At 36.0% G+C, this 22,625-nt stretch overlaps 1 protein-coding gene across 3 annotated transcripts in view; it reads right to left on the bottom strand.

Moving 5' to 3' along the window:
* Positions 1 to 22,625, bottom strand: part of TRPM3 (transient receptor potential cation channel subfamily M member 3) — a 263,950-nt gene that overhangs the window by 126,575 nt on the left and 114,750 nt on the right. For all 3 annotated transcript variants that reach the window (XM_085043571.1, XM_085043568.1, XM_085043569.1), the window contains exons 2-3: positions 6,723 to 6,802; positions 5,861 to 6,065 (exon numbers count right to left, since the gene is read on the bottom strand). In XM_085043571.1, coding sequence (XP_084899697.1) covers positions 5,861 to 6,065; positions 6,723 to 6,802 — 285 coding nt within the window. The remainder of the gene's footprint in view (positions 1 to 5,860; positions 6,066 to 6,722; positions 6,803 to 22,625) is intronic.

Raw genomic sequence — 22,625 nt, 5'->3', positions numbered from 1 at the left:
ACTTAAGGAAAAGTAAATCTCTAAGTTTTCTTCATGTAAATTAAAATTTAAATCAACATAGGTAAGATTTACTGGTTGAGAAGTTTTTGGCAATGGTGACAAACATGATTTTTCTTCTGCGCACAGCATTCAATTTTTATAACTATTTGAATAATTTTTGCTCTTACAGAGGCAATTTATAGTCTGGTATACTTGAAATTACTCTTTTGCCATTACTTAACATGCTAGATAGTAACTAAAAGAGAACTCTTCTCTCCGATTTTTCAAAGTTTACATTAAATTATAAATCACACCTTTGAGGCCATTTTTGTCCATAAGAAAAATTAATGTCTTTCAATCTTGTAACAGAATATTTAGTCCTATCAGTTTTTTGCTTAGAATGTTAAAAGAGTATTTCTTCTGCTCCTGAATTGCTATAGTCTCTGGAGGCAGATATAAAATTTTAATCTAAGCCAAACCACTATGCTTTTGTACTATGAAATTCCATGCCTGGTGTATCTGTCAGCTGTAGAAACTATGAATTCAAATGGAAAATGATTTACCCCTTTCCATATGGAAGAAATACAGGGATAGGATGCACGAGTTCAGTTTTTATGTGTCAGCGAAGCAGTGAAAGTCAGGATGCAACAGTACAGTTCTGAATCACAAAACCTACAGACTGACCTGACTGGCATCAACGTAGACTGAAATGATAAAACATCAAGCTTGAGCTGTAATGCCCACTTGATCCCTAAACGAGCTCAGCAGTAGTCAGCAAGAGTGAATTTGTTGCCAATTGCTGTTTCACTTTCTTTGTCAGGTGCTCTCTCAAAACACACCTTCACTCACCATCAGTCAAACAGCATTCACTTCCTTCCAAGTTTGCCTCCAGTGCCCTAGGGCAAAAGTCAAAGATCCTGAGAATAGAATTACTACCCTGTTACTTAAGCACAGATGAAGTACTTGGTGAATGATTGCAGATATGAGTCTCAGTGAATAAAGAGATTCAGAATTTCGCTTTTTTTCTCAAAGTAAATCTATTCAGAAAAAAAAATTTGTGATCTGCATTCTAACATTGCTCCTGTGTTTCTTTTAGGTAGCTTAAATTTCTATCACAACAGATATGTCTTCAAATTAAAGACTGGTTTCCTCAAAGTGTGATCCTCATTAAAAAGAAAAAAAAGTTAGATGTAATTTTCACTGAATTCAACAAAAAAAACTTAGACTGAAACCAGATTCATTCTGTACAAGTTATTACTTCTTAACACCTTAAGGCCTAATCCAAGCTCCACTAAATAAACAGTGGAAGGACCCCTATTTATTTAAATGGGCTTTGGATAAACATTTTGCTGTGTTATTTCCCCTTTATCTCCATTTCAGAAATATTTTTAGAGAATTAATTTACTATAACCGAAACAATGTTTGCCATATTTTCATGTTTCACGCAAGTTATAGGATTATCTCTTTTTTCCTCTCAAAAGCCCTGATGACTTTTGGAATCCTTTTTATACAGCTTTCATAAAACTCAGTTTATTTTAAACCAAGAAAAATCCCTTTTTCTGTGACTGGTTTCCCAAATATCCTTAATAAAGTTTTAAGGATCTGAGTATTAGCGGCTCTGTTTAAGTAACTGTTAATGTTCATTGGAATTCTACTGATGTTCTTTCATGTTTCCACGCACCACAAGAAAAGTTAAGCAGATAACATTGAAGTAAACTTCCTTTCTTTTGCAGCTGCAAACTTATTTTAGGATTTTAGTATGCATATGAATTGTATCATTGAAATGCATCCAATGAGGAGGAATCTATTTACCTCACCAAAGGCTTTTCAAACAGCCATCGTCCATTTAACCCTGAAAACCCATGATGAAAGAAATTTTCGTTCTGTGAAGAGCAATCCTTTAAAGAAGTTTATAGACAGTCCAGGCCCACAAATTAATGACAGAACATTAAGGTTCTGTGTGTGTGTGTGTGTGTGAAGGCAGAGAGTATATTAAAAAAACAGGTTTAGTTTGGTCACAAGTGCAGTGCAAAATGCATCACAGTAAGATCGTTTTAACTGGTACACTGACAAACAGAACACATCCTAAATTTTTTCAGAATATTGCTCATAATTGGAATGGAATCACTCACATTAGTTTGATAATTGCTTTCTGACTTAATGAAATGCTACTATATAGTTAAATGAACGTGTTACTTAAACTGCAAAGAGCTAACTTGTATAAGCCAATTCTATTTTATTAATTTTCCTGTATTTTTAAATTTTATTTGCAAAAGGTATTGATAAAATTTACGTATATCCACATCCCTCTCACGTATTTTTACAGTTGTTAAATTTGCAAATCTGCTACAAAAACAAAATAAATGCTGACAAGCAAAACTGTTAATTGCATTTCTTACATATTAATGAGATGAGTCACTAGTAAAGAAAATATGAGACTGACAGAGATCTAAACACCATATTCTTTTTGGAGGATCATCTGAGGTTACATGAAGATTGAAGGAAAGGCCTTTTTAGCAACTGATCTTGTTAACCAATGTTACCTAATCTCAGCTATGTGTTTCTATATCATCTGCTGCACCCTGAGCTATCCACATTATTGATTAAAGAAGGTCAGTGCAGCTGCACTGAAGATACTTTAACAATTCCATGGCATTAGCAACAGTCATGCTGTTTGGGAATTTTTGTTCCACGTGGCTCTGCAAATGAAATTAATGGCCGAGTCAGTTCTACTGACAACATGCAAACCTACGTCTTTGCTGGTTTGTTCCAAAACCGTATGTTCTATTACAATTTCAGTGCATTTTTTATTTCCCCCTAAAAGATCTGATTGTTATTGTCTTGTGGCAACTGATATAATATTGTATCATGAAAAGTATAGTTATACTTATTATACATACATATATTTTGTATTAAAATGTAATTCTTTTACTTCAAATGAAGAAAATAATTATCTGTCAGTCTTACTTGCACTAATCTGTTCCATTAATTAACTCCTGGTTTCCCAATTATAAATCTAGGGTTATGGTTTCTGTTAACAAACTCTACCTTTGCAGTCCAATTAATTAATTCTTTGCAGTCTGATTCAGAAAAATCTAACAATTTTGCTGTTAGCACAGGCAAAGAAAATACTACTCAGTTCTGTTTCCCTTGCTTAATAATTTTCCTGAGAGGGCATCCATTTCAAGAAATAAAATAGGCAATAGGTGAAAAATTTAATGCCACATTCTTCCCCTGATGTTTTCCTTGATTTGGTCAGTTTGCCAATCCTGCTGCTTTGTAAGGTTATTTTATTAACCAATAGGCACAATATTAACCTACCATTATTGTCAGCAAAACCCAGCTTGCATGCTATAGCGTTATTTGGTAGCTAGGATCGAGAAAATAACTAACGTATTTTTAGAAAGAAATAAATTTATCATGTTTTCCCCCATTATCTTTCTTTCCCTATCCACGCTGATCAGCGTCTCTGTGTTTGGTTTTGAGAAGTATAGTTGAATAGGAATATTTCCAACTACTACTTGTTCCTTTTTTCAAGCCTTATTTTTTCAATAAAATTTCTCCTTTTTCCCTCCTCTGCTGGCAAAGATGGTTGGTTTGTTTGACTGAGCAAACTCTTGGCTTCCACAGAAAGCTTTTGATTTGTTAAGTTTTATTTATTATGGGAAAGACCTAGTACCCAGCAAATGCAAAGGTAGAAGTTTAATCTATTTATAAAACTGCAACAACTAGATAGGCTGGATAGATAGATAGACAGGTGACTATAGTCTGCCCTAAAAGAATGTTTGGGTCTGGAAATACAAACACAAGGACATCTCCATGCTGCTTTCTGTGGCAAACAATTATAACAAAGCTCTTTAATCTGTTTCCTTTTAAATGGTTGTGCAAGCCTCCTCATTTGTGTTTTGATCTTATGAGAGGTATTTTTCTCACTGGTGGTAGGCAAGCACAACACCCATTCAAGGGATATTGTTTATTTGAAGCACTTCTCCCCCTAACGGGACAATCAAATTTCTGGTGATTTTATCTTTTTTTTATTTTTTAATTAATGATTTGGCTTTTTCCCATGTTTTAGGTGGGGTTTAATGAGTACAAATAGATGGCCGGTGCATTATCTTCCCGATAGTAGTCTGTCCAAATAAATTGGGAGTTTTCCCAGCAATAAATGCATTGTCTGTATTCATCCCTAACTTTTAACTTATTATTTTGATTTCTTAAAGTCCTTTTTTCCCTTCTCATTTTCCTTTTCTAAATTCTTATGGTTTCACTCCTGACTGCCCTTTGTGACAATGTTCTTCTTCCCTTTATGCTGACTTCCAGTTTTATCTCCACAGTTTCACTACAATTGTTTTTCTTTGAGCACACAGCTTATATCTTAAAGCATCTCCTGTCTCTTCCGGCACTATTCCAGGACATCAGAATCCCAGCAAAGATCAGAAATCCTCTTGGAGAACTTGTGTCAACAGCTTCCCTAAAACCTTCATCATTTCTTGGCTCTCCAAGACTACTTTTGTCCAGGCAGGGCTGGCATTGCTTTACAGCAATCTTTAGGACATCACTGAAAAAGCTCTGGTGATTATCCCTTCTCATAAACACTGATTCAATGCAAAGTATCTATAATTAATGTTAATAACATTCATTACTGTATCTCTGGATCTTTCTCAGCTTTGTTTTGTACACATTTTTGTCATGATACAAACAGCACTGTTTGATTCATTTCAGTGCTAAGGGAGTTTTCAATTTATTTGCACTAAACAAATGCTATTTACTGAATCAGACTCTGGCAATGGCCTTGCAGATTTTTAGGTGATTGGTTATCAATTGAACATGATGCCTGTGATACTCTCAGAGAAATCACCTAATTTTCTTCTTCTTGGTGCAGCAGTGCTTTCTAGTTTCTATCAAAAGAAGCCATCCATCTGCACAAACAGAACCATCCACTCAAGTAGTCATTCCAACTCCAGCACCTCTGTACACATCTGGGGAAAATCTTTTGCTCTTGCTAGCATAGTCCCTGAGATTTTCATTGTCTCTAATCTCTGTCCTTTATGACAGATTTGAGACACTGCTTGGGAAGAATTCGTGCACAGAAGACACTACTGGGTTGCTGGGTAGGTCATTCTCCAGAGTGCCCAAGAGTTCTGCCTCTGGCCCCACTGCTAAAGCAGTGTATTGACCATGAAGTGCTAGCAGATACTCCTCTGTCATTCCCAAAGATCCAGGTTATGCAGTTTAGATGGAGTCAGGGAGATTCTTCCTTTCAAGTAATATCACATAGGAGAAATACATGCATTTGTTAGCGTGTGTGATGGAAAACGTCTCTCCGAGTTAGTGGAGCAAAGCCTTCAGATCAATACATCATGGTATCACCCCACAAGGAAGGAGTAACTTCTTGCTCAAGGGAATTCCTAGTTCCTAGGTTAGACACCTCCTTGGGCCTCATATTTCATTGAAATATGAACTATAAGTCTAACTGGTCCATCTTCCGAAACATGTCTGGAGGAATGTTAAAAGGAATTTGGTATTTTTAAAATTTGTCAGCTATGCAGACACAGCCAGCAATGGGAAATCATAGTTGAATTCTAAAATTATTCAGAAAAATTCAGAAAAAGAGGGATGATTAGCCTTTGGAATAAAATTAAGACAGCACAAATTAACGTGTCTCCAGCCATCATAAAGGTAGCTCCTCTTACACTGCGCTCCAGCTTTCACAGTTAACTTTGTTCACCCACTCTTTGGCACATGATACATAAAAAACATACATTCCGGTCTTAAACTCAGCAACACTTTAGCATGAAGTCAAGCAAGAACATTGCTCATTCTTTGTGAACGCTTACTTTTAGCTATCAGCATTATCTATCTAAGACAAAAGCATGGTTACCATGGCTTTATTGGAGTGGCCTCCTCCTTGGAACTCAATGGTTCCAAAAGCGTCGGTCGGGCTGAGCTGCGTGTGCTTGCTGATGGACCACTTCTCCGACTGGATGTCATTGCGGGTGAGCCTGGTCTCATTTTTCTCATTCTGAGTGACCGAGGCGCTTGGAGGCTGTCCAATATGTTGACCTGTTAGACGCCCACAGCAACACCTATGGCATTAAGCAAACAGAAAACCCAGGTCAGGTGTGTGTATAAACTGAGCAGCGAAACAAACTACAAGAAGAACCCAACCCCTTTTCAACTCTGCTGACTCCTTTCCTGAAGCCTTTATGTATGGAAGCAATATAGTACATATATTACATTTTTTTCTGTGTCTTGCTTACTTTGGGCTCTCCTATATTTCAATAAAATTATGCTTGGTTCTAAATGTGTACAAAATAAAATTAAAGAACATCTTCTGTTTTCTTCAGGTAACATCAGAACCACTAATCAGCTTTTGCATTGATTAGCAGGTATTTTAAACTGCTAGTTTAATGAATTTATTTTCTTTCAACAGTGTTGTGTGTCATGTGTCCAATTTAGGTAAATATTCCATGCACTGAACATTGAACTAAGAAGATAAGGAAATTAAACACAGATGCTGATCCACCCTTGATTTATCTTTTTTTTTTTTATGAAATAAATTTTGAAATGGAAATGAGGACTTCTGATAGGAATCCATCACTCCAGATGTAATTCAACCACCTTTTGAATAAATAGCTATTTGTAAATATTTACAAAATATTTATATCCATATCCATTGTATGTATATATATAGAGAGAGCTTTTTTAAGCTTTCATTTTTCATAAGAGAAACATGCAATTACCTATGGGGGTCTTTGGTGCTTGGTATGATATGAACACATTCTCTCTTGTAAAATGCTCTTTCTATCCATGATTTCTGTGCCTAAAAAAGAGAAAGGAAATGCCTTGAAGCTCTGTTTGCATATTATATACAACTTACAATACAATGGTAGAGAAACTTGAAATGTAAGAGAAAATGTCACTGACTTTTCAGATAAGCAGTGCATATTTTGCAGAGAGCAAACATTCCATTAGAACTACAGTTCCCTTCTAGAGCTAAGCACCCAAACCAAACTTTTAATGTTGTTTTCATATTCACTAGCCAGATAACCTTGATGCTGTCACCTGTATTTTCATTGCAGAGAAAGGAAGCTCTGGAGAAGAATTAACTCAAATTCTAAACCTTTCTGCATGGCAGAAAAAACCATACACCTATTCATTAAAAAGACCTTTGTTTCCATGTCAGTGATAGACCTAAGCCAGCTCTAATTAAAGAAAAACCAAAACTACACAACCAAACCAACTAAACCACCCAACATATTTTACACAAGCACCGAAAGTGTTGTTTAACACAAAGGCAGAAACCATGGTTTCCTATGTGGACATCTTAATTTAAAAAAAAAAAAAAAAAAAAAAAAAGAGAGAGAGATCGATCTGTTTCTAAACCAAGACACAAAAATTTTTAATACATTGAATCAGATAACTGGAAGGGAGCCCCCAAAATAGTTCAGTGAAGCTACAATTGTTCACAACACTCAAGATCTTCCCCCCCATGTTCAAAGAAAAGCAAGAAATTTCGCTCAGCATAGTCTTAATTTTCAGGTACACAAGAAATCTTTTTAAATAGAGAGATGGGTAGGAAAGAAAAAAAAGACCAAACACAAAACAAGAAAGAAGAGACCTTCAGAGTTCTGAAATATTTTTAATTATCTAAAAAATCCTCACTCCATATGAGTTCTGGCAAGGTCTCTAAAACATTCACACAGATAGAATTCTATGATTTCATTTAATAAGGAGATGAGTTGAAACTTTCCTTTGAAAATTAATTTGAAACAGATTAGCTTAATAAAATATATAATTAGCACTGAACTGCACAGCATAAACAGAACTATAAACTGAGAACTATAAACAGAATATTATCTGAGAATTAAGTAATGTGAAATGAACTTTAGACAATTTAAAGGAAATATAAACATCTTGCCTCTGTGAGAAGAGAACTTTTGAAATTGCCTATATAACATTGCCTGACTAAGTTATGTCACCTTTTACTAAGTAAGGTTATACAAGTAATACCTACTTTTACTAACTGATGTTACATCACTATCTAATGTTACCTTCTTGTCAATTCAATCTGTATCCTGTTTTCCATGCTTAAAACCAGAAACCTCTGCTTCTGAAACTTGTGAAAATCACTGTGAACTGAAGAAATTTCTTGGAGTCACTGAATGTCACTAGCACAAGTTATAAAGTACCATAACAAGAATTTCTATCTACACCTACTACTTATCAGTCCCAGTATACAGAATTTATTCTTTTGCCTTTTGCACATAAAGTAATTCTTCACTAGATCTAGTGGCTACTGATGCTATTTAACAATATATTATCTTTGGTCTCCTTGAATTTTTATTTGAAAAAATCTACTAGACTTCACATTTTGTTGGAATAGCAGATACCTAGCATCACTTTTACAGTCAGAAAAAATAGAAGTCTATTAAAACCATTAAATAAAGCAGTATTTGACTGATTTTTCTCACGGTAGCAAACAGAAGGTTAATATATTATAGAAGGTTGGGCAAAGTCCATTGTGTTTAAACAGTATAGTTAAATGGAAATTCTGAAAGCTAAAAAAGAGAGACTCTAAGAGAGACTACCTTGAGGTTTAATTTATTATAATTTCTAAGTATCCTTTATTAAATATATTATAGTTTTCCTACTTTTCTGCAAACAATTTACCTTGGTGAATTTCCTGACTACACAGAACTGATGTGTCTTTTCTAAAGGTTGTCACTAGCTAAATTTATCTCAAGATTCAGTACAAAAAGGTGCCATAACAGGTACTTCACTGAAATCTTTCCTTTAGGTATAAAAGCAAGCTTTCAAAAACCAAGAAACTGACATGTAAAATTTGTTTTCCTACTCTTTCTCATATTGTCTTTGCAAACGGAAAAGAAACACAGCTACGTTAAAAAAACCCCAAAACCCAATAATATGTATTTGAATTTTCATCACACTTCTTCAAAGGTAATATTGCAAAAATAATAGTCTGGTTTAAAATTTCCTTTATTCACATCAGGAAAAGATACTTTATTCAAATCAGGAAAAGATTCTTTACAGCTTTTAGATCTCAAACAATATGCTATTATAGTTGGCAGAGTTATGATAAAAAAATACGTGATTTACTAATCTCATAATTCCTTGTACTTCCAAATTTGAAAGAAAGCATCTGGTTTCTCTGCCCCACGCCAGTTATCTTTCTGCAACAGACAAAATTTGCAATGAACTATAAAGTTCAGAGATAGAATAAATTATGTTGCTTGCTGTAAAGTCTTCATAACAGTATAACTTCAGGAAATCAACATATTCATGACTAAACTGTCTGTATTAAAGTCCTACTTATAATGTGAATTAATAAAGTAATGAAAAGTTTTTAAAACTACAGCAAAGTATTTTCAAGACTAGTAGAACAAGAAGCTTATCTTCTCCTTCTCGTTTCATAAATACTCCTTCAGTATTGGTTAATAAGACAATTTAAAATCCAGAGTGAATTCAGAAAGAACACGCCATACCTGAGTTTAGTTTATTCCTATCTTAGCTCTCTGCGTAAGTCTCTCTTTATTAACCTCTCTGCAAAATCCCACCAAGAACATTTCATTTCCCTCTTTTCTTTACCTGAGCATCAGACTTGGTGTTTAAGGCTGTCCCGGAGCAAGGTGTGCTGCCCACGTTGCGCCAGTGCCGCTCATTGCTAATAACAGTGTTTGCGCCCAGCCTGTGCACAAGGCGCTGGCTCTGCTCTGCCCGCGGCGCAGGATGTGACAGCCAGCACAGCCCTCGCACCCATTAGCTGCTTGGAATGTGCTGCTGTGGGATTAGCCTTGTTAAGGGTTCACTGGGCACTCACCCGTGGTCCCACAACACCGCTTGGTTTGAACATCCAATCTGACGCCAAAAGAAAAACAAATCCCATGAGAGCTTGGATTCAACTGGAACAAGCCTTGATGGGCTTTTTTCTCCCTCTTTTCTTTGCCCCTGAGAAAGTGAGCTGGTCAAAGTGTGATAAGATGCTCTGAGTTCTTAAGTTTGACTCAGGAAAACCAATCCATCAAAAGAAACACTGTACTAAGCTGGAAGGAGCTTGAGAACACAGGAGAAACTGTTAATCTCCAAAGAATGAAAGCAGTGTGTTTATTGGGCAACTGTGAGAAATCCATACAGAGTCGAAATATATTGCAATTAATCTACAATGGCATTTTTCCAAAGAAACTGGGGTTTTGTCACAACTGCTGTACTGTAGTGTATATAACTTTTCATAGTCACAAACCTTTGTCTTTCAGAGACAAGCAGCTGCATTGTTTTCATTGTAATTAGAAGTTGGTAACATTAACCAAAACTTGAACATTTACAAATTTTGGGACTACTTTACTGTACTCTCTTGATATTAACACTTATGAATAACCTTTCCATATGAACAACACTTTTAATTTTTATTCTAGTATGAAGCAATTACATATGTTTAGTTACTTCAAGAGTTTGCAAGATATAAAGTATTTTGACTTTTAACCCCACCACCATGTTTGCATTAGTTCCTCTCCACTCCTACATATGTCTACATCCTTTCCTTTCCTTTCCTTTCCTTTCCTTTCCTTTCCTTTCCTTTCCTTTCCTTTCCTTTCCTTTCCTTTCCTTTCCTTTCCTTTCCTTTCCTTTCCTTTCCTTTCCTTTCCTTTCCTTTCCTTTCCTTTCCTTTCCTTCTTTCCTTTCCTTTCCTTTCCTTTCCTTTCCTTTCCTTTCCTTTCCTTTCCTTTCCTTTCCTTTCCTTTCCTTTCCTTTCCTTTCCTTTCCTTTCCTTTCCTTTCCTTTCCTTTCCTTTCCTTTCCTTTCCTTTCCTTTCCTTCTCATTAAGGGTGCATCCAATGCTTGAAAAATTCTGTAAAATACATACATGAATGTTTACAACATTCATATTTATTAATACATTATGTACATACACACACTCTCTATGTGTGTACACACACACACAAATATCCTTTTCTAGCAAATCTATGACCTGTGAGGTTTCTGAATCAAAGACTGTGTGCATATCTTGTGAGATCTCTTAAACACAAGATCAGACCAAAGACGGACTGTACAGAACAAAGGTGAAGTCGCAGCCAAAACAGCAGCTAATAAACAGTTCAGTGAAGTAAAGAATATGATGGGGAGTCAGCAGGTAAAGACAGCTTGCATTTTAACACTAGAGAATTTGGTGGTTGAGAGGGTGGAGAAAGAGTGAGGTGAGGAAAGATCTCATGACTGAGATGACTGGTTAAAAATCTTAATTGACTTTGAAGTGAAATGTCAGTCTCTGAACTTGACAAAATTATGGAGATTGCTCCTGGATTCAGGTTTCAGCTTGCAGGGTAACATGGGGCAGAAGCTACATCTTTTGTTTTAAGAAATTAGTAAAAGAAACCATGGTTATATTCATTCCCATATGTCACTGAGTGAGACTTAGGGTGTTTTATAGGTAGGGACTTTTGTGGAGTTGGAATACACAACTCATGCTACAGGTAATTACAACTGCCTTTACATGGCTCAATTAAAGATGCAGTAATTTATGTCTCTGGCAATGAAAATACCAGCACCATACATATTTCTGTGTTTTGAGGAATAATAAGGAAAGAGCCAATACACCGAGACAGCTGTTTTTTTCAATATGGTACAACTGCAAAATAGTGCTTCCAGAGGTTAATGCTTCCTGTTTCATAAAACAAGCATACATATTCTTTAAATTTTCAACCCAGCTCACTGTTTATGAAAAAAACTATTAAAACAGCAGTTGGCAATAAGCTCAGTACTGATTCTTCACAGAAGCTGAGGGAAAATATTTAAAGACAGGTTTCACTGGGGAAAGAGAGATGGTGTTAAAAGCTTTTCTCTGCTTTGCAATAGGGCAGAGCAGCTGGATAGGCAATGGAGTATTAATGAAGCAAATTACAGAAAGGGTTTAGAGAAGCATTTGGTGACGGAGCAGCATCAGTGATTAGTATTCCTTAACAAAATGGACACATTTACAAATTCCACTGCCTCTGAGTAGCAATCTGTAAACTTCTATAGCTATATTAGTACAAAGGAAGTATAACCTCAGTATAACCTTCAGTATAACCTCATTAAAAGGTGTGCTTGGGACAAATTTCTAGCCCTCCTTTCAATACTGTGCAATTATAAGCACTATAAAAACTATTATGTCTTTGTAGAAGAATTGGGTATTTCCCTCTCTGGACAGTAAGTCAGCAATCATTATGTTGTTCCAAAATGTTTCATTTTCTAACAGACATTTATCACTAGTGGTATCTTAGCGGCTGGCAATCCAGCCATTACTCACTAGAGCTGTACTTATATATGCTTATTTCTTTTTTAACAGGCTTCTCAAGCACTTTATCATCAGAGTTGTCACTGAAAGAATGCTGAATTGTCTTGAAAATCAAGTTGTATTCAGTACAGAAAAGGAGAGTATAGAATGCAGTGATTTATTATTACAGTATGTTACAGAATGTATCTGCTAGCATTGTTTACCAGATGTCATTTTTATACTGTAGTTAGAAGAAATAATTTTAAAATAATCAGGAGCTTTTCAGTCAACAGTTTATGATTTTTGCAATTATATCTGACATTTTTCTAACTGCATGGACACAGAAATGAAAATGTTATGTCTCTGCTCATGCTACTGTGCAAATGTGTGTTTATGCTTTACATAGAAATTATATAGATCAAGCATATGTTGTTATTTTCCATGCTATTGACAAATTAACTGAAAAGCTTAATAGATATTTGAAACAGAATGAGAGAGAATGATTAGATCCAAATTGTTGGAACATACAGGTTCCTACAGGCCTCCTCAAGATCTGTAGGAGGGGAAAATTTTAAAGAAAATGTCATTAAAATGAAGGCTATACTGTTAAGAACACTTTCAGAAAGTTTTTTCTTCTTATGGGTTTTAGCATATGAAAGAAAGAATGAAGCCTATTGACTTCATTCATGAGGTTTCCTCAGATACATATTTATGATTTCACCAAATCTGCTGTGGGTTTAAAGTTGTTTGAATAAGTGAATAAACCCTTTCTAGTAAGAAAGCCTTACTTGATCAGATGATGGGTTTATCTAGACTTCTATTTGGTCTCTATCAGTGTCATAAAAAGGGGCTATAAAAGGGGAAAACCCATCAAATGTGTATAATGCTTTTCCCTAAGAATTTCTCAGCTAACAATTACTTTCTGCTCATAGACTTTCTGCATTGTTGTGATTTTTACATGTTCTGTAACCCTTTCATGGGCTTTCTCCTACCAGCTTGCCTGCTGATTTCTTGCAAACTTTCAGCATCCTTCACATCTTTCTCCTTGATGCAGAGAGAAACACTCCCTTCTGTTTGTTTTGAATGTGACTCCTCATACTTTCCCATTGCTGAGAGAGGCAGTGAACACTCAATTCTCATCTAACCTCTTCATACCAGTCATGGTTTTCAAGATACCTTCTGAAGTTTTTTTTTGTTTTTTGTTCCCCCCACCCCAATTCACAATTTATCAAGTAGTTCCTCACACAGAAACCATTTGTTACCTTTTATCATCCTTGCTGCCCTTCTCCAAACCTTTTTCAACTTGATTCTTCTTTCTGGGAGGAATCAGAGCTGTGCATCAATGGTGGACTGACTACAGATTGGTACTGTGGCAAGTGGACAATCAGTGGTTTGGTATCTATTTACTACCTAGTAATTTCCATAAAAGATTGATTTAGTTTTCTTGACCTCCACAACTGAGCACCATGGTGATAAATGCACTGAAGTATCTAACTTAATCCCAATACTTCCTATCACTGTAGTAAAGTATTTACAATATTACTGGTGAAGAACTGCTATAAAAATTCAAGGTGTTCTAACCGAAATCTAACAGAGCAGTAAAAAACCTACATGAAGTTCTAATCTATGTCCAGTGCATCTTAAAAATCATAATGGAAAATTACATCATAGAAGTCTATAGCTGTGAATACATGACTAGGAAGCAAAATACACAGGAAATATTTTTCTGGTACTCAGTGCTGGTAGATTACTTATCTTTTAAACTACTAAGCTTGTTTCTGGATTCTAAAAGGGTACAACACTATTTCTAACTCTCCAAACTAAGGAAGAATGTAACTCACATTAAGCAAGGTCTCATGCTGTCTAATAAAAATCGTGAGGTTAAAATGCACATGTAGGAGTTATGCACTGAATCTAATTCTGGTCTGAACAATTTGATTTCTAAACCAGTAATTCTACCCAATAAATGTATGACAGCTATAACATTGTCTGCTCTGTCATTAGATTGAGGTGGTTTTATTAGCCACTCTGTGGGTGCTGAGCTGATGAAGGAATTAAAATTAAATTGTACATTAACTGCATGAAAAGATCTCAACAAATGAGGATTCCAGATGTTCCCCAAGCCTAAACATTCAGTTGGACCAATTTTATGTCCCTGTTCACATTTCATCTTATCTAACACCCCTGCAGTTACTCACAAGTCCCTCTTCAGCCCCGGGAATGATGGAGTGCCACAGGCATCCTTTGTCACAAAGCTTTGGTTGAGGCCATGGTTTCACTGCCTATTGCCTTCCTGGGCACACCAAGTCAGGTGTCGCCAGATTGTGGTAGAACTTCAGTCAGGATCTCTAAGCTATTGCTGTAACTATCTTTGTGCCAGACTCATCAGGATGTGCACACTGTGCTGGAAGGCAGGGGTAGCCTCCTGGATCATTCTTGCCATCTTTATTATACAAAAAATGGGTACTGAATTGCCGAAATCCTGAACAGATGCAGCATTTAATTTTCTGTCCTATATCGTGTGTTTCTTCTTTTTATTTTCCCAATGCTTTATGCATCAGCTTTTGCTGACTTCTGCCCTAGGAAACATCAAATAACAGAGAGATACTTTTTAGACACGTGCCAAGCCCCATGTATCATTTAGATTTTGATAGCAAAATGGTGGCATCGACAAGAGTGCTTCTAATGCTAGCTTGTTAATACATGTTCTTTTGAAGAGATGGTGGACATACTATGAATGAAGTTACAATATTTGTCTCTCATTTGCCATTCAAATTGCATTATAAAGAACAGCTTCCAAATTTGTTTCAGATGTCATTTTTTGTTATATGATCTGTTGTGACCTTTGATTTCAGTGATACTTGAAAAGAAATGTACTACTTTAGCTAAGTCTTAAATATTACAGTGAAAAGTTTAACAAAAGATGCCAGTGATTAACCACTTGAAACAAAACTAGGTAAAACCTTAGCAAGTCTTGACTATGTTTTCAGATCTAAGGAAAACATTTCTAGCACATTATCAAAATGGATGTTTTGTCTTTGACTCAAATAGTTGTCCTTCACCAAACACGATGTTGAAGCAGGAATTAAAGACAAGTTTTTAGGCCTGAGAGTTTACATCCAAATCACAGCTATTACTCTGATATTAGCACAAAGAGTGAGTGGAAAAGCATTCAGAGATATGATATTTCACGAGAGGTAAATGCTCTGTTTTCAATTTAGAAAATGTTCTATTTTCAAATGCCTGTACCTGCTTACTTATGGTCAGAATACAAAGAGCAGATGCACCTCAGGAAGAAGGTAGAAGCATTATTGAGCAGAGGAAGAGGGAACAGCCCTTCAGCCTCTGCAAAAGCTCCTGCAACCAAGGAAAACAGCAGTTCTTTCCCCCCAAACCTTCCAAAATTTTGAAGGTTTGGATCCTTCCACACAACTGCAAGAACAGCCATTCCCTTCCTTTCACTGCAGACCTTCCTTCTCTGCCTTGTCTGACACAATGTGAAGGAAAATGTCCAGAGCTGCTTGGTAGACCTCCTTCCATGCAACCCTTAGCGACCTTTGATTTTGGGCAGGGGTAAGGCAGAAAGAAAAAAAAAATCATTAAAAATATCTTGTTGCCAGTTGCATTAGCAAACACACAGCAAATCTCTCACAAACCTGGTTTTGAGAAAGGAAACTTGTTCCCTGCAGCAAGTTACATTTCTTTTAGAAACACAACTATGAAGTTTGGCATTATAATATTTTATTTCCTAGTGATTTTGGCATTATATATTCCAGAATTATTATAATCTAGGCATGGCTGTATAGTTAGAATTTCTCCCCTGTTAAGACCCAGAGACCCTTGACATTTGATTTTCCTGAAAAATATTATCCAAGTTTCAATTGTCCACCTAATGCAATGTTTTAATCCAGGAATAAATACATAAGAAAACCACATCTAAACTATAATCTAATTATTAAATTCCTGAATTAATCAGGAGTGTAATTATAACATATACTTCTTTTCTTACAAACATATGGTTTTATTGTATTAACTACAGCAAACTTACGTTAACAGTGAACTATGAAGTTCAAATTACTTAGAGAATATGAGCATTTCTGAAGCAATGGGAGTGAATGATCAATTTGAAACATTGTCAGAGAAAGCCTAGTTCAGCTGTGGTGAGCTGCTTTTATGCACTTTGCTCATGCTTTAAACATGCAATGCTATTGTGAGGGAAGTGTGTGCAATTGCCTGATGATGCAAGAAGCATATTTAAAATAGCAAAATTCAGAAAATCTGAAACACTTAGACAGACCCTTGTAGAACTAGAAAGATTCTATACCTCTGACCAAATGTTTATCGCATTATGTAACACAGTGGTTTTCAAAAAAGTTTTTAGATTAAATATTATTTTATAATGTTTTTATATTGATGCACTGATCAAAAATCAGCCATGCAAAAACTAGTACCATATTTACATTTCTCTCATCATATCCAACCCATAAAATTCTAAGTCATGCACATATCTGTCAGGGTCTGTCAAGAGACAAGGAATTACTTCTTTTTAATGCAAGGAATTTTCCTTATCTTTCTAGTATTTCTCAGCTAGAATCACAACTACAGGAGAGAACTTGCAGACCTTTGTCTACAACACTACAGTATTTTTCATCCAGGTTGATGCTCCAGAGCTGATCACTGCTCCTTTACTCCCCTTGGCAATGCAACTTTGCTTTTTCCTTGTCTTCATCATCAGTCTATTCTGATTCAACTTCAATTGAAAAACAAAGACCACTGTGACTAGTGCTGTCAGCTCTTCTCCCTCTCAGGTGAAAGCAGTCAGACTACCTGATCCAAGAGCCCTATAACATTCTGAAAACAGAAAAATTTCACAGAGATAAAATAAAAAATTACATAAATCCATCACTTTTTGAGCCCAATTTTACGTAAGAGCAAGATGCAAGGTATTTTTTGCCATATAGCTCCATGTGTACAACAATTACTTGTCTTTTTCCCTGGGGATTGTCCAATTTCACAGGTTGTTCCTCAGCATGCACTTCCTTAATTGGCAAAGAAGTCAAATCTTGTAAGTTACATTCAATGCAACAGTTATTCCAAATGTTCTGGACTCAAGAATGACTACAAAAGCACACCCCTTTCCAAAGATCAGTGTAATAAAAGTTTCATCATATTTTTTTCTTTTTGCAGACATAAATCCATTATTCCTATTTTCTTCTAATGTTTAGTCCTAGCTAAGCATAAACAAAAGTAAGCACGTAGTATTCCTTAATAATGAAGTGGCAACTGCAAAATAAGATTTTATAAAGTTTCATGACTTTTCTCCAGGGTCAAATTAGGAAGAAAACATAAGCCTTGAGACATAAATTCTTATTGAATCACAAACTAAGAAAAGCAGAAAGTCACAGGAAATATAAATTACATCGATACTTCTCATGTTTCTTGTTTGATCTGAACAGAGGGTCTTCCTTTAAAAGGAATGTTGAAAAAAAAATCACCCAGTATTTCTGTGTCAGTAAGTTTGAAACTTGGTTAAATCTGCAAAATTCCTTATGGAAAAAACATGATATAAAATTGCAAGCAAGATTTTAAATTGTTGTGTGAGAAATAACTTTGAAGGTGATCTATATCAAAATTTAATCATATTAACCATGGTTTGTATCAACACATAATTATGACCTACATTACAGATAATGGCAAATATTTCAGTGGATTTTCCATTCTATTTTAATTTATGGAATTAGCTTTGTTTGAAGTTTGAAAGGTTTACTGAAAGGCCTTCTTTCAGTTTGTTCTGGCTTTGATTTAACAAAGACTATTAATCCAGTCCTACAGTTTCATTTCTAATCCTTGAATTAATATTAGGATTAAAATTTTATAGTGAACCTGGGTGGGCCTCATTAAATCTCAAATCCTGCAAATTCTTCCTTTTGGGTAACCCACAGTTTCGCAGCTATGGAAAGTTTGAAGGACTGGAGCCTAACAATGAGGAAAACAAGCCCCATGCTGTCACATTGCTACTACACTTTTGTGTGCTTTTAGCCACAACATCTGCTTCTTTGCACTACTTCTGTTAACCAGCTGCCAGAAATTATCGCAACAAAAAAATCACTTTTCTTTGACATGTAATATTCCTTACATGCAATAACTCCTGCAACTGTTTCTGTACATGTGTAAGCATAAAACACAATTGGGGTGGAGGATCCCCAGCACACCAACGTAGAAGTAAACAGCAAGCATAAATACTCTTGTCAAAGCCTTGGAAAGAGAGTCAGACTCAAAGGAAAAGGAGCTGTAAGCATTCTTCACCCAATAACCCCACTATCTGGCATTGAGCCCCATTTTCTCTTTCTTCCACAAAATTTGAAATAAATAGTCATGGTATTCATGTAGAGGATTAAGATTACTTTTGTACCATCACAGGAAACAGCCTGACAAGGGAGAAGAGTCTCTACTTTTTGGTAAATTTTATCTTCTGTTTTTTCCTCCAGAACTTAGTCAAATGTTTTCATGTGAATAGACATATTTTGTGGAACAAATTTGTATGAAGTATTGAAATATTTTCTACAGGCTAGTCAGTCCATCTTCCATCTCCGTCAAAAAGGACAAATGAATTCCCTAAACCACTTTTGACCTCACTGCAAGCTACAGGACCAAGGAAATAGGCATTGGTATGGCTTGTGAGTCAGCTGGTCAGTCTTGGTAGCCACAGCTGACTCCTCCTATTTGGAAAGGTACACAAGAGCAAGAGAGCTGTGGCATAAGACATGGCTTAGACCATGCAGTGTGAAATGGTAACACCACTGCCATGGGAAGTACAGTTTCCACGCTGCCACCCTGTGAAGGTTGGTAGGGGTTGCTGAAGGGTTAGACAGAACTGCCAAAATTGTCATTATGCTGATTCATTGATAACAGAATTGGAATTTGAATCCCTAGACACAAAGTGATTAACGTGAAATATTACAATAGGCAATTCATTTGGGATTTTTTGGGGGGTGTTTTGCTGAGGTATTTTAGGGCTTTTTTCACTGTCCACTCTGTGAGACTTGCGTTAAGATTTGCAGTGACAGAAATCAGAACACAGGCATGTCTGAAGAACGTTACTCCTTGAGATGGAAACAATTTGGAAAGCAAGGTGGTATAGACCTTTCATTGAAATAGTACCAATCAAATATTGTCTGCTAAAACAAAATGCAGTGCTTATAATAAGTAAGTGAACAACTTGAACTCTGCAATGTTATTCAATTCTCTACACCCAAATACATGTGACTGAGGATAAAAATCCCTGGTGCCCTCCAGTGCTCTGTGTCGAATGCTGCTTGCAATGTTCTAGAGGATTCTGGAAGGAATTAAACATGTAAATTGTGATTTAATAAAGCTTCTGATTTCAATGAATTCTTATTGTACAGATAAGGGAAAAAACATTTGAGAAGCAGGTCTTACTATTTGCAAAGTTGTATGATGGGGCTCATTCACGAGGAGGGCATGTAAGCAGTTTTAAATTACTTTCTTGTTTTGACTTGACTTTGAATAAGGACCTTAATGTAATACTCTTTTTTTGCTATGCTGGATATTAAAATCTAGTGACCAGGAAGAAAGCAACTCAAACACCTTTATTTGAAAAAGGCTTGAAAATTTTCTCCTTTTTTTTTTTTTTTTTTAAATCTCCTAGAATTTGATTACACAGCAAATTCCAGCTCTCTGCCCCAGCAGGCCCCTCTGTAAGGACTTTCTGATTACTACTTATGCATTGTTTCAAAGTGAATCTAGAAGTATTTAATTTAATAGAGATTAGTGCCTTTATTAAACAATGGTTAATTGAAGCCTCTGAGCTATGCTAAACGTTGTTCAGTGAAGTGGATTAGTTGCTCTAATTTTTGCTTTCTCACCTAAGAAAATAACATTGAGTGGAAAAGGTATTTAACTTTTCCATTGGTCTACTGAGGGTGACATTATTGCAGGGCTTTAAACTTATGTGTTTTAAGCTGTCAGTTTTCTGATTTACAGAGGTACCTCTGGTCCAGCAAACTTAGAAACTATATTGATCCTAAAAACCCTCTCTTAGAGTGGTTTAGTTTTTAAAAAGAATAAATTAAGACCATCATCAAGAATGCCTTATTAAATGTATGACCAAAATCTGTCACTGTTTTCTGTGATTATAAAAGGAAAAAAAAAATCAGAAAAAAACCCCGCTTTGGAACACTTATAATCTTTATTTTAAATTATATTGTTTCTCTGAGTTTTCCTGTAAATAGCTTTTTATATGTGACAATACTATTCACAGTTGAGTAGCAATACTGAGAGATTATAAAAAGTTACATAATGTCAATAACTCATTAAAGAATATTAGTGACTCACTCAAGACCAATTTATTAAAAGATTATTTAGAAAATTTTAGATTCTAAATGAAGAAGTCTGCTTCATTAACTTTTCCTGTTGACTTCTCAAGAAATGATACCTTAAAATTCAATTAAAAGTAATAGGTCATGTTAATTTTACTACAGTGTTTGCACGCTGGAAATCCCTGCTTAAAGAAAAAAAAAACCCAACTCTTCGTAAGAATTGGAAAAGAGAATTAAATAAAAGAAGATAACTCACCAACAGCAACTGTATCTAAAACACCTGGAAAAATACCTCTGCTTCTGTGACAGTTGTGGTAACAGAACAACTCCTGTTTTTGCCAAGCAGAAGCATTCCTGCTGAGCTCCAAGGAGCAGAGAAGAAAGGCTCAGTTCAGAGCCATACAGGGATACCTCTGGTTGCCCTCTAGCATAGAGCTCCAGCCAGGTTTGCAGAGAGCTAAGAGGTTGTTGTGCTGGCTCCGTACCACAGGTGCAGCCTGAAGCAGTCTGAGGGCCTGGTTAGTGAGAAAGCTGCTCACTACCAGCCTCAAAGAAAGAAATTAATAAATACGCTTAGTTAAATTACTAATACTGTTGTCAAACTCCATTATATCTACCACATCCAAAATATTTCCAAGACAGTAAATTTGTTATAGCAAGGCAGGTTTACCAGTTTAGAAGTTCATACTCTAAGAACAGGTTTAGTCTACATTTCACAAATGAGACACTTCACACCAATCAAAACTAAAAGTAGTAATAAAAAAGTTGCGGTAAAAATTACTGAAATTTTACAGTATTTTTAGACAGATACAAGAAAGGGAAGAAACACTGTGGTAGAGATGACTTAAGTGGATTTCAGAGGGAAATGCAGCAGTACTCAAATTCTAGTTTTACCTTTTGAAAAACATTAGATGAGGATTGCATTTGGCCAAACTTTCCTTTTGTTTCAATAGGGAAAGCCACTGAAATCCATGGTATGGCATCAGTGAAATGCAGAGACAAATTTGACCCTGAACTTGCCTGCTTTTATGTGAAAGCTGGAAATACATGATATATCAGACTTCATTTATAACATTTAGTGCTCTCTAATGTCACTCCCTCGGGCCTTGCCAGGCAACACTCACATATTAAAGTGTCATTAACAGCACTAATCTATCTGCTACTTCATCTCCAGAAGAGGGTCTGCAATAGGAGATATGACAACTAAAATAGAGTTAATTTTATCCAGCCTGCAGAATTTACAGATTCACTGCATGCATGTGGCTCCAATCAGCCACATCTGCTTGAGAGTCTGCAGACAGAAGTGACAGGTCAAGCCAGAGTGGCCACTGCTGTGGAGGGATGCCTAATTTCTTAGCAATCCAAAGTACACTGCTGTAACACAACTGGGAATGTTATTCTTTTTCTCTTCTCTGTTTCTGCAGCAATTCTACACCTTTTCCAAAGAAAAAAAAATAAATGGCAATAGTCCATCTCTGAGGATTTAGAGTGCTCTTGTCACATTGTAATTCCAAACAGAGAAAACACAAGAACTCATAGATAGTTTGGGGAGGTTGCAGCTCCAAAGGCACAGATTTCTGCATTAGAACAGGCATGTCAGATCAGCAACCCCAAATCAACAGCAGCAGTAAGGAAAGCAGATCTGAGGGAGGAGCATAACTGGGTTGGGTTTTCTCTGTTCCTGCAGCTCTGGGAGACATTGGGAGATGGCTGTGGGCATGCTGCTGATGAAGGCAACCGATTTCCATTTCCACGAATTGAAAACTTCTCATTAGAACCCCAAACTGGATGCAGATCTCCTATTCTCTGTGTTCACACTTGAGTGTGACTAGGGATCAAATCACTCATCTGCAGTAAGCATCTGCACTATGCAACATCTTGCAAGCCTCTTCTTCTTTAATTACTGAGCAGCATAATTTTCAAAGACTGCATAGCAAAGGAAATGTGCAAGATTAGACTCAGACACCAGTAATTCTGCATTGTGGTGCTAGGTGTAGCATGTTTTGAAGCAGACATTTCAGATCAACCTCTGAAAG

Source organism: Lichenostomus cassidix, chromosome Z (assembly GCF_008360975.1).
Source record: "Lichenostomus cassidix isolate B80296 chromosome Z, HeHo_3.0, whole genome shotgun sequence".
In the NCBI taxonomy this organism is placed as follows: Eukaryota; Metazoa; Chordata; class Aves; order Passeriformes; family Meliphagidae; genus Lichenostomus; species Lichenostomus cassidix.
This window is presented reverse-complemented; position numbering and strand designations above follow the sequence as displayed.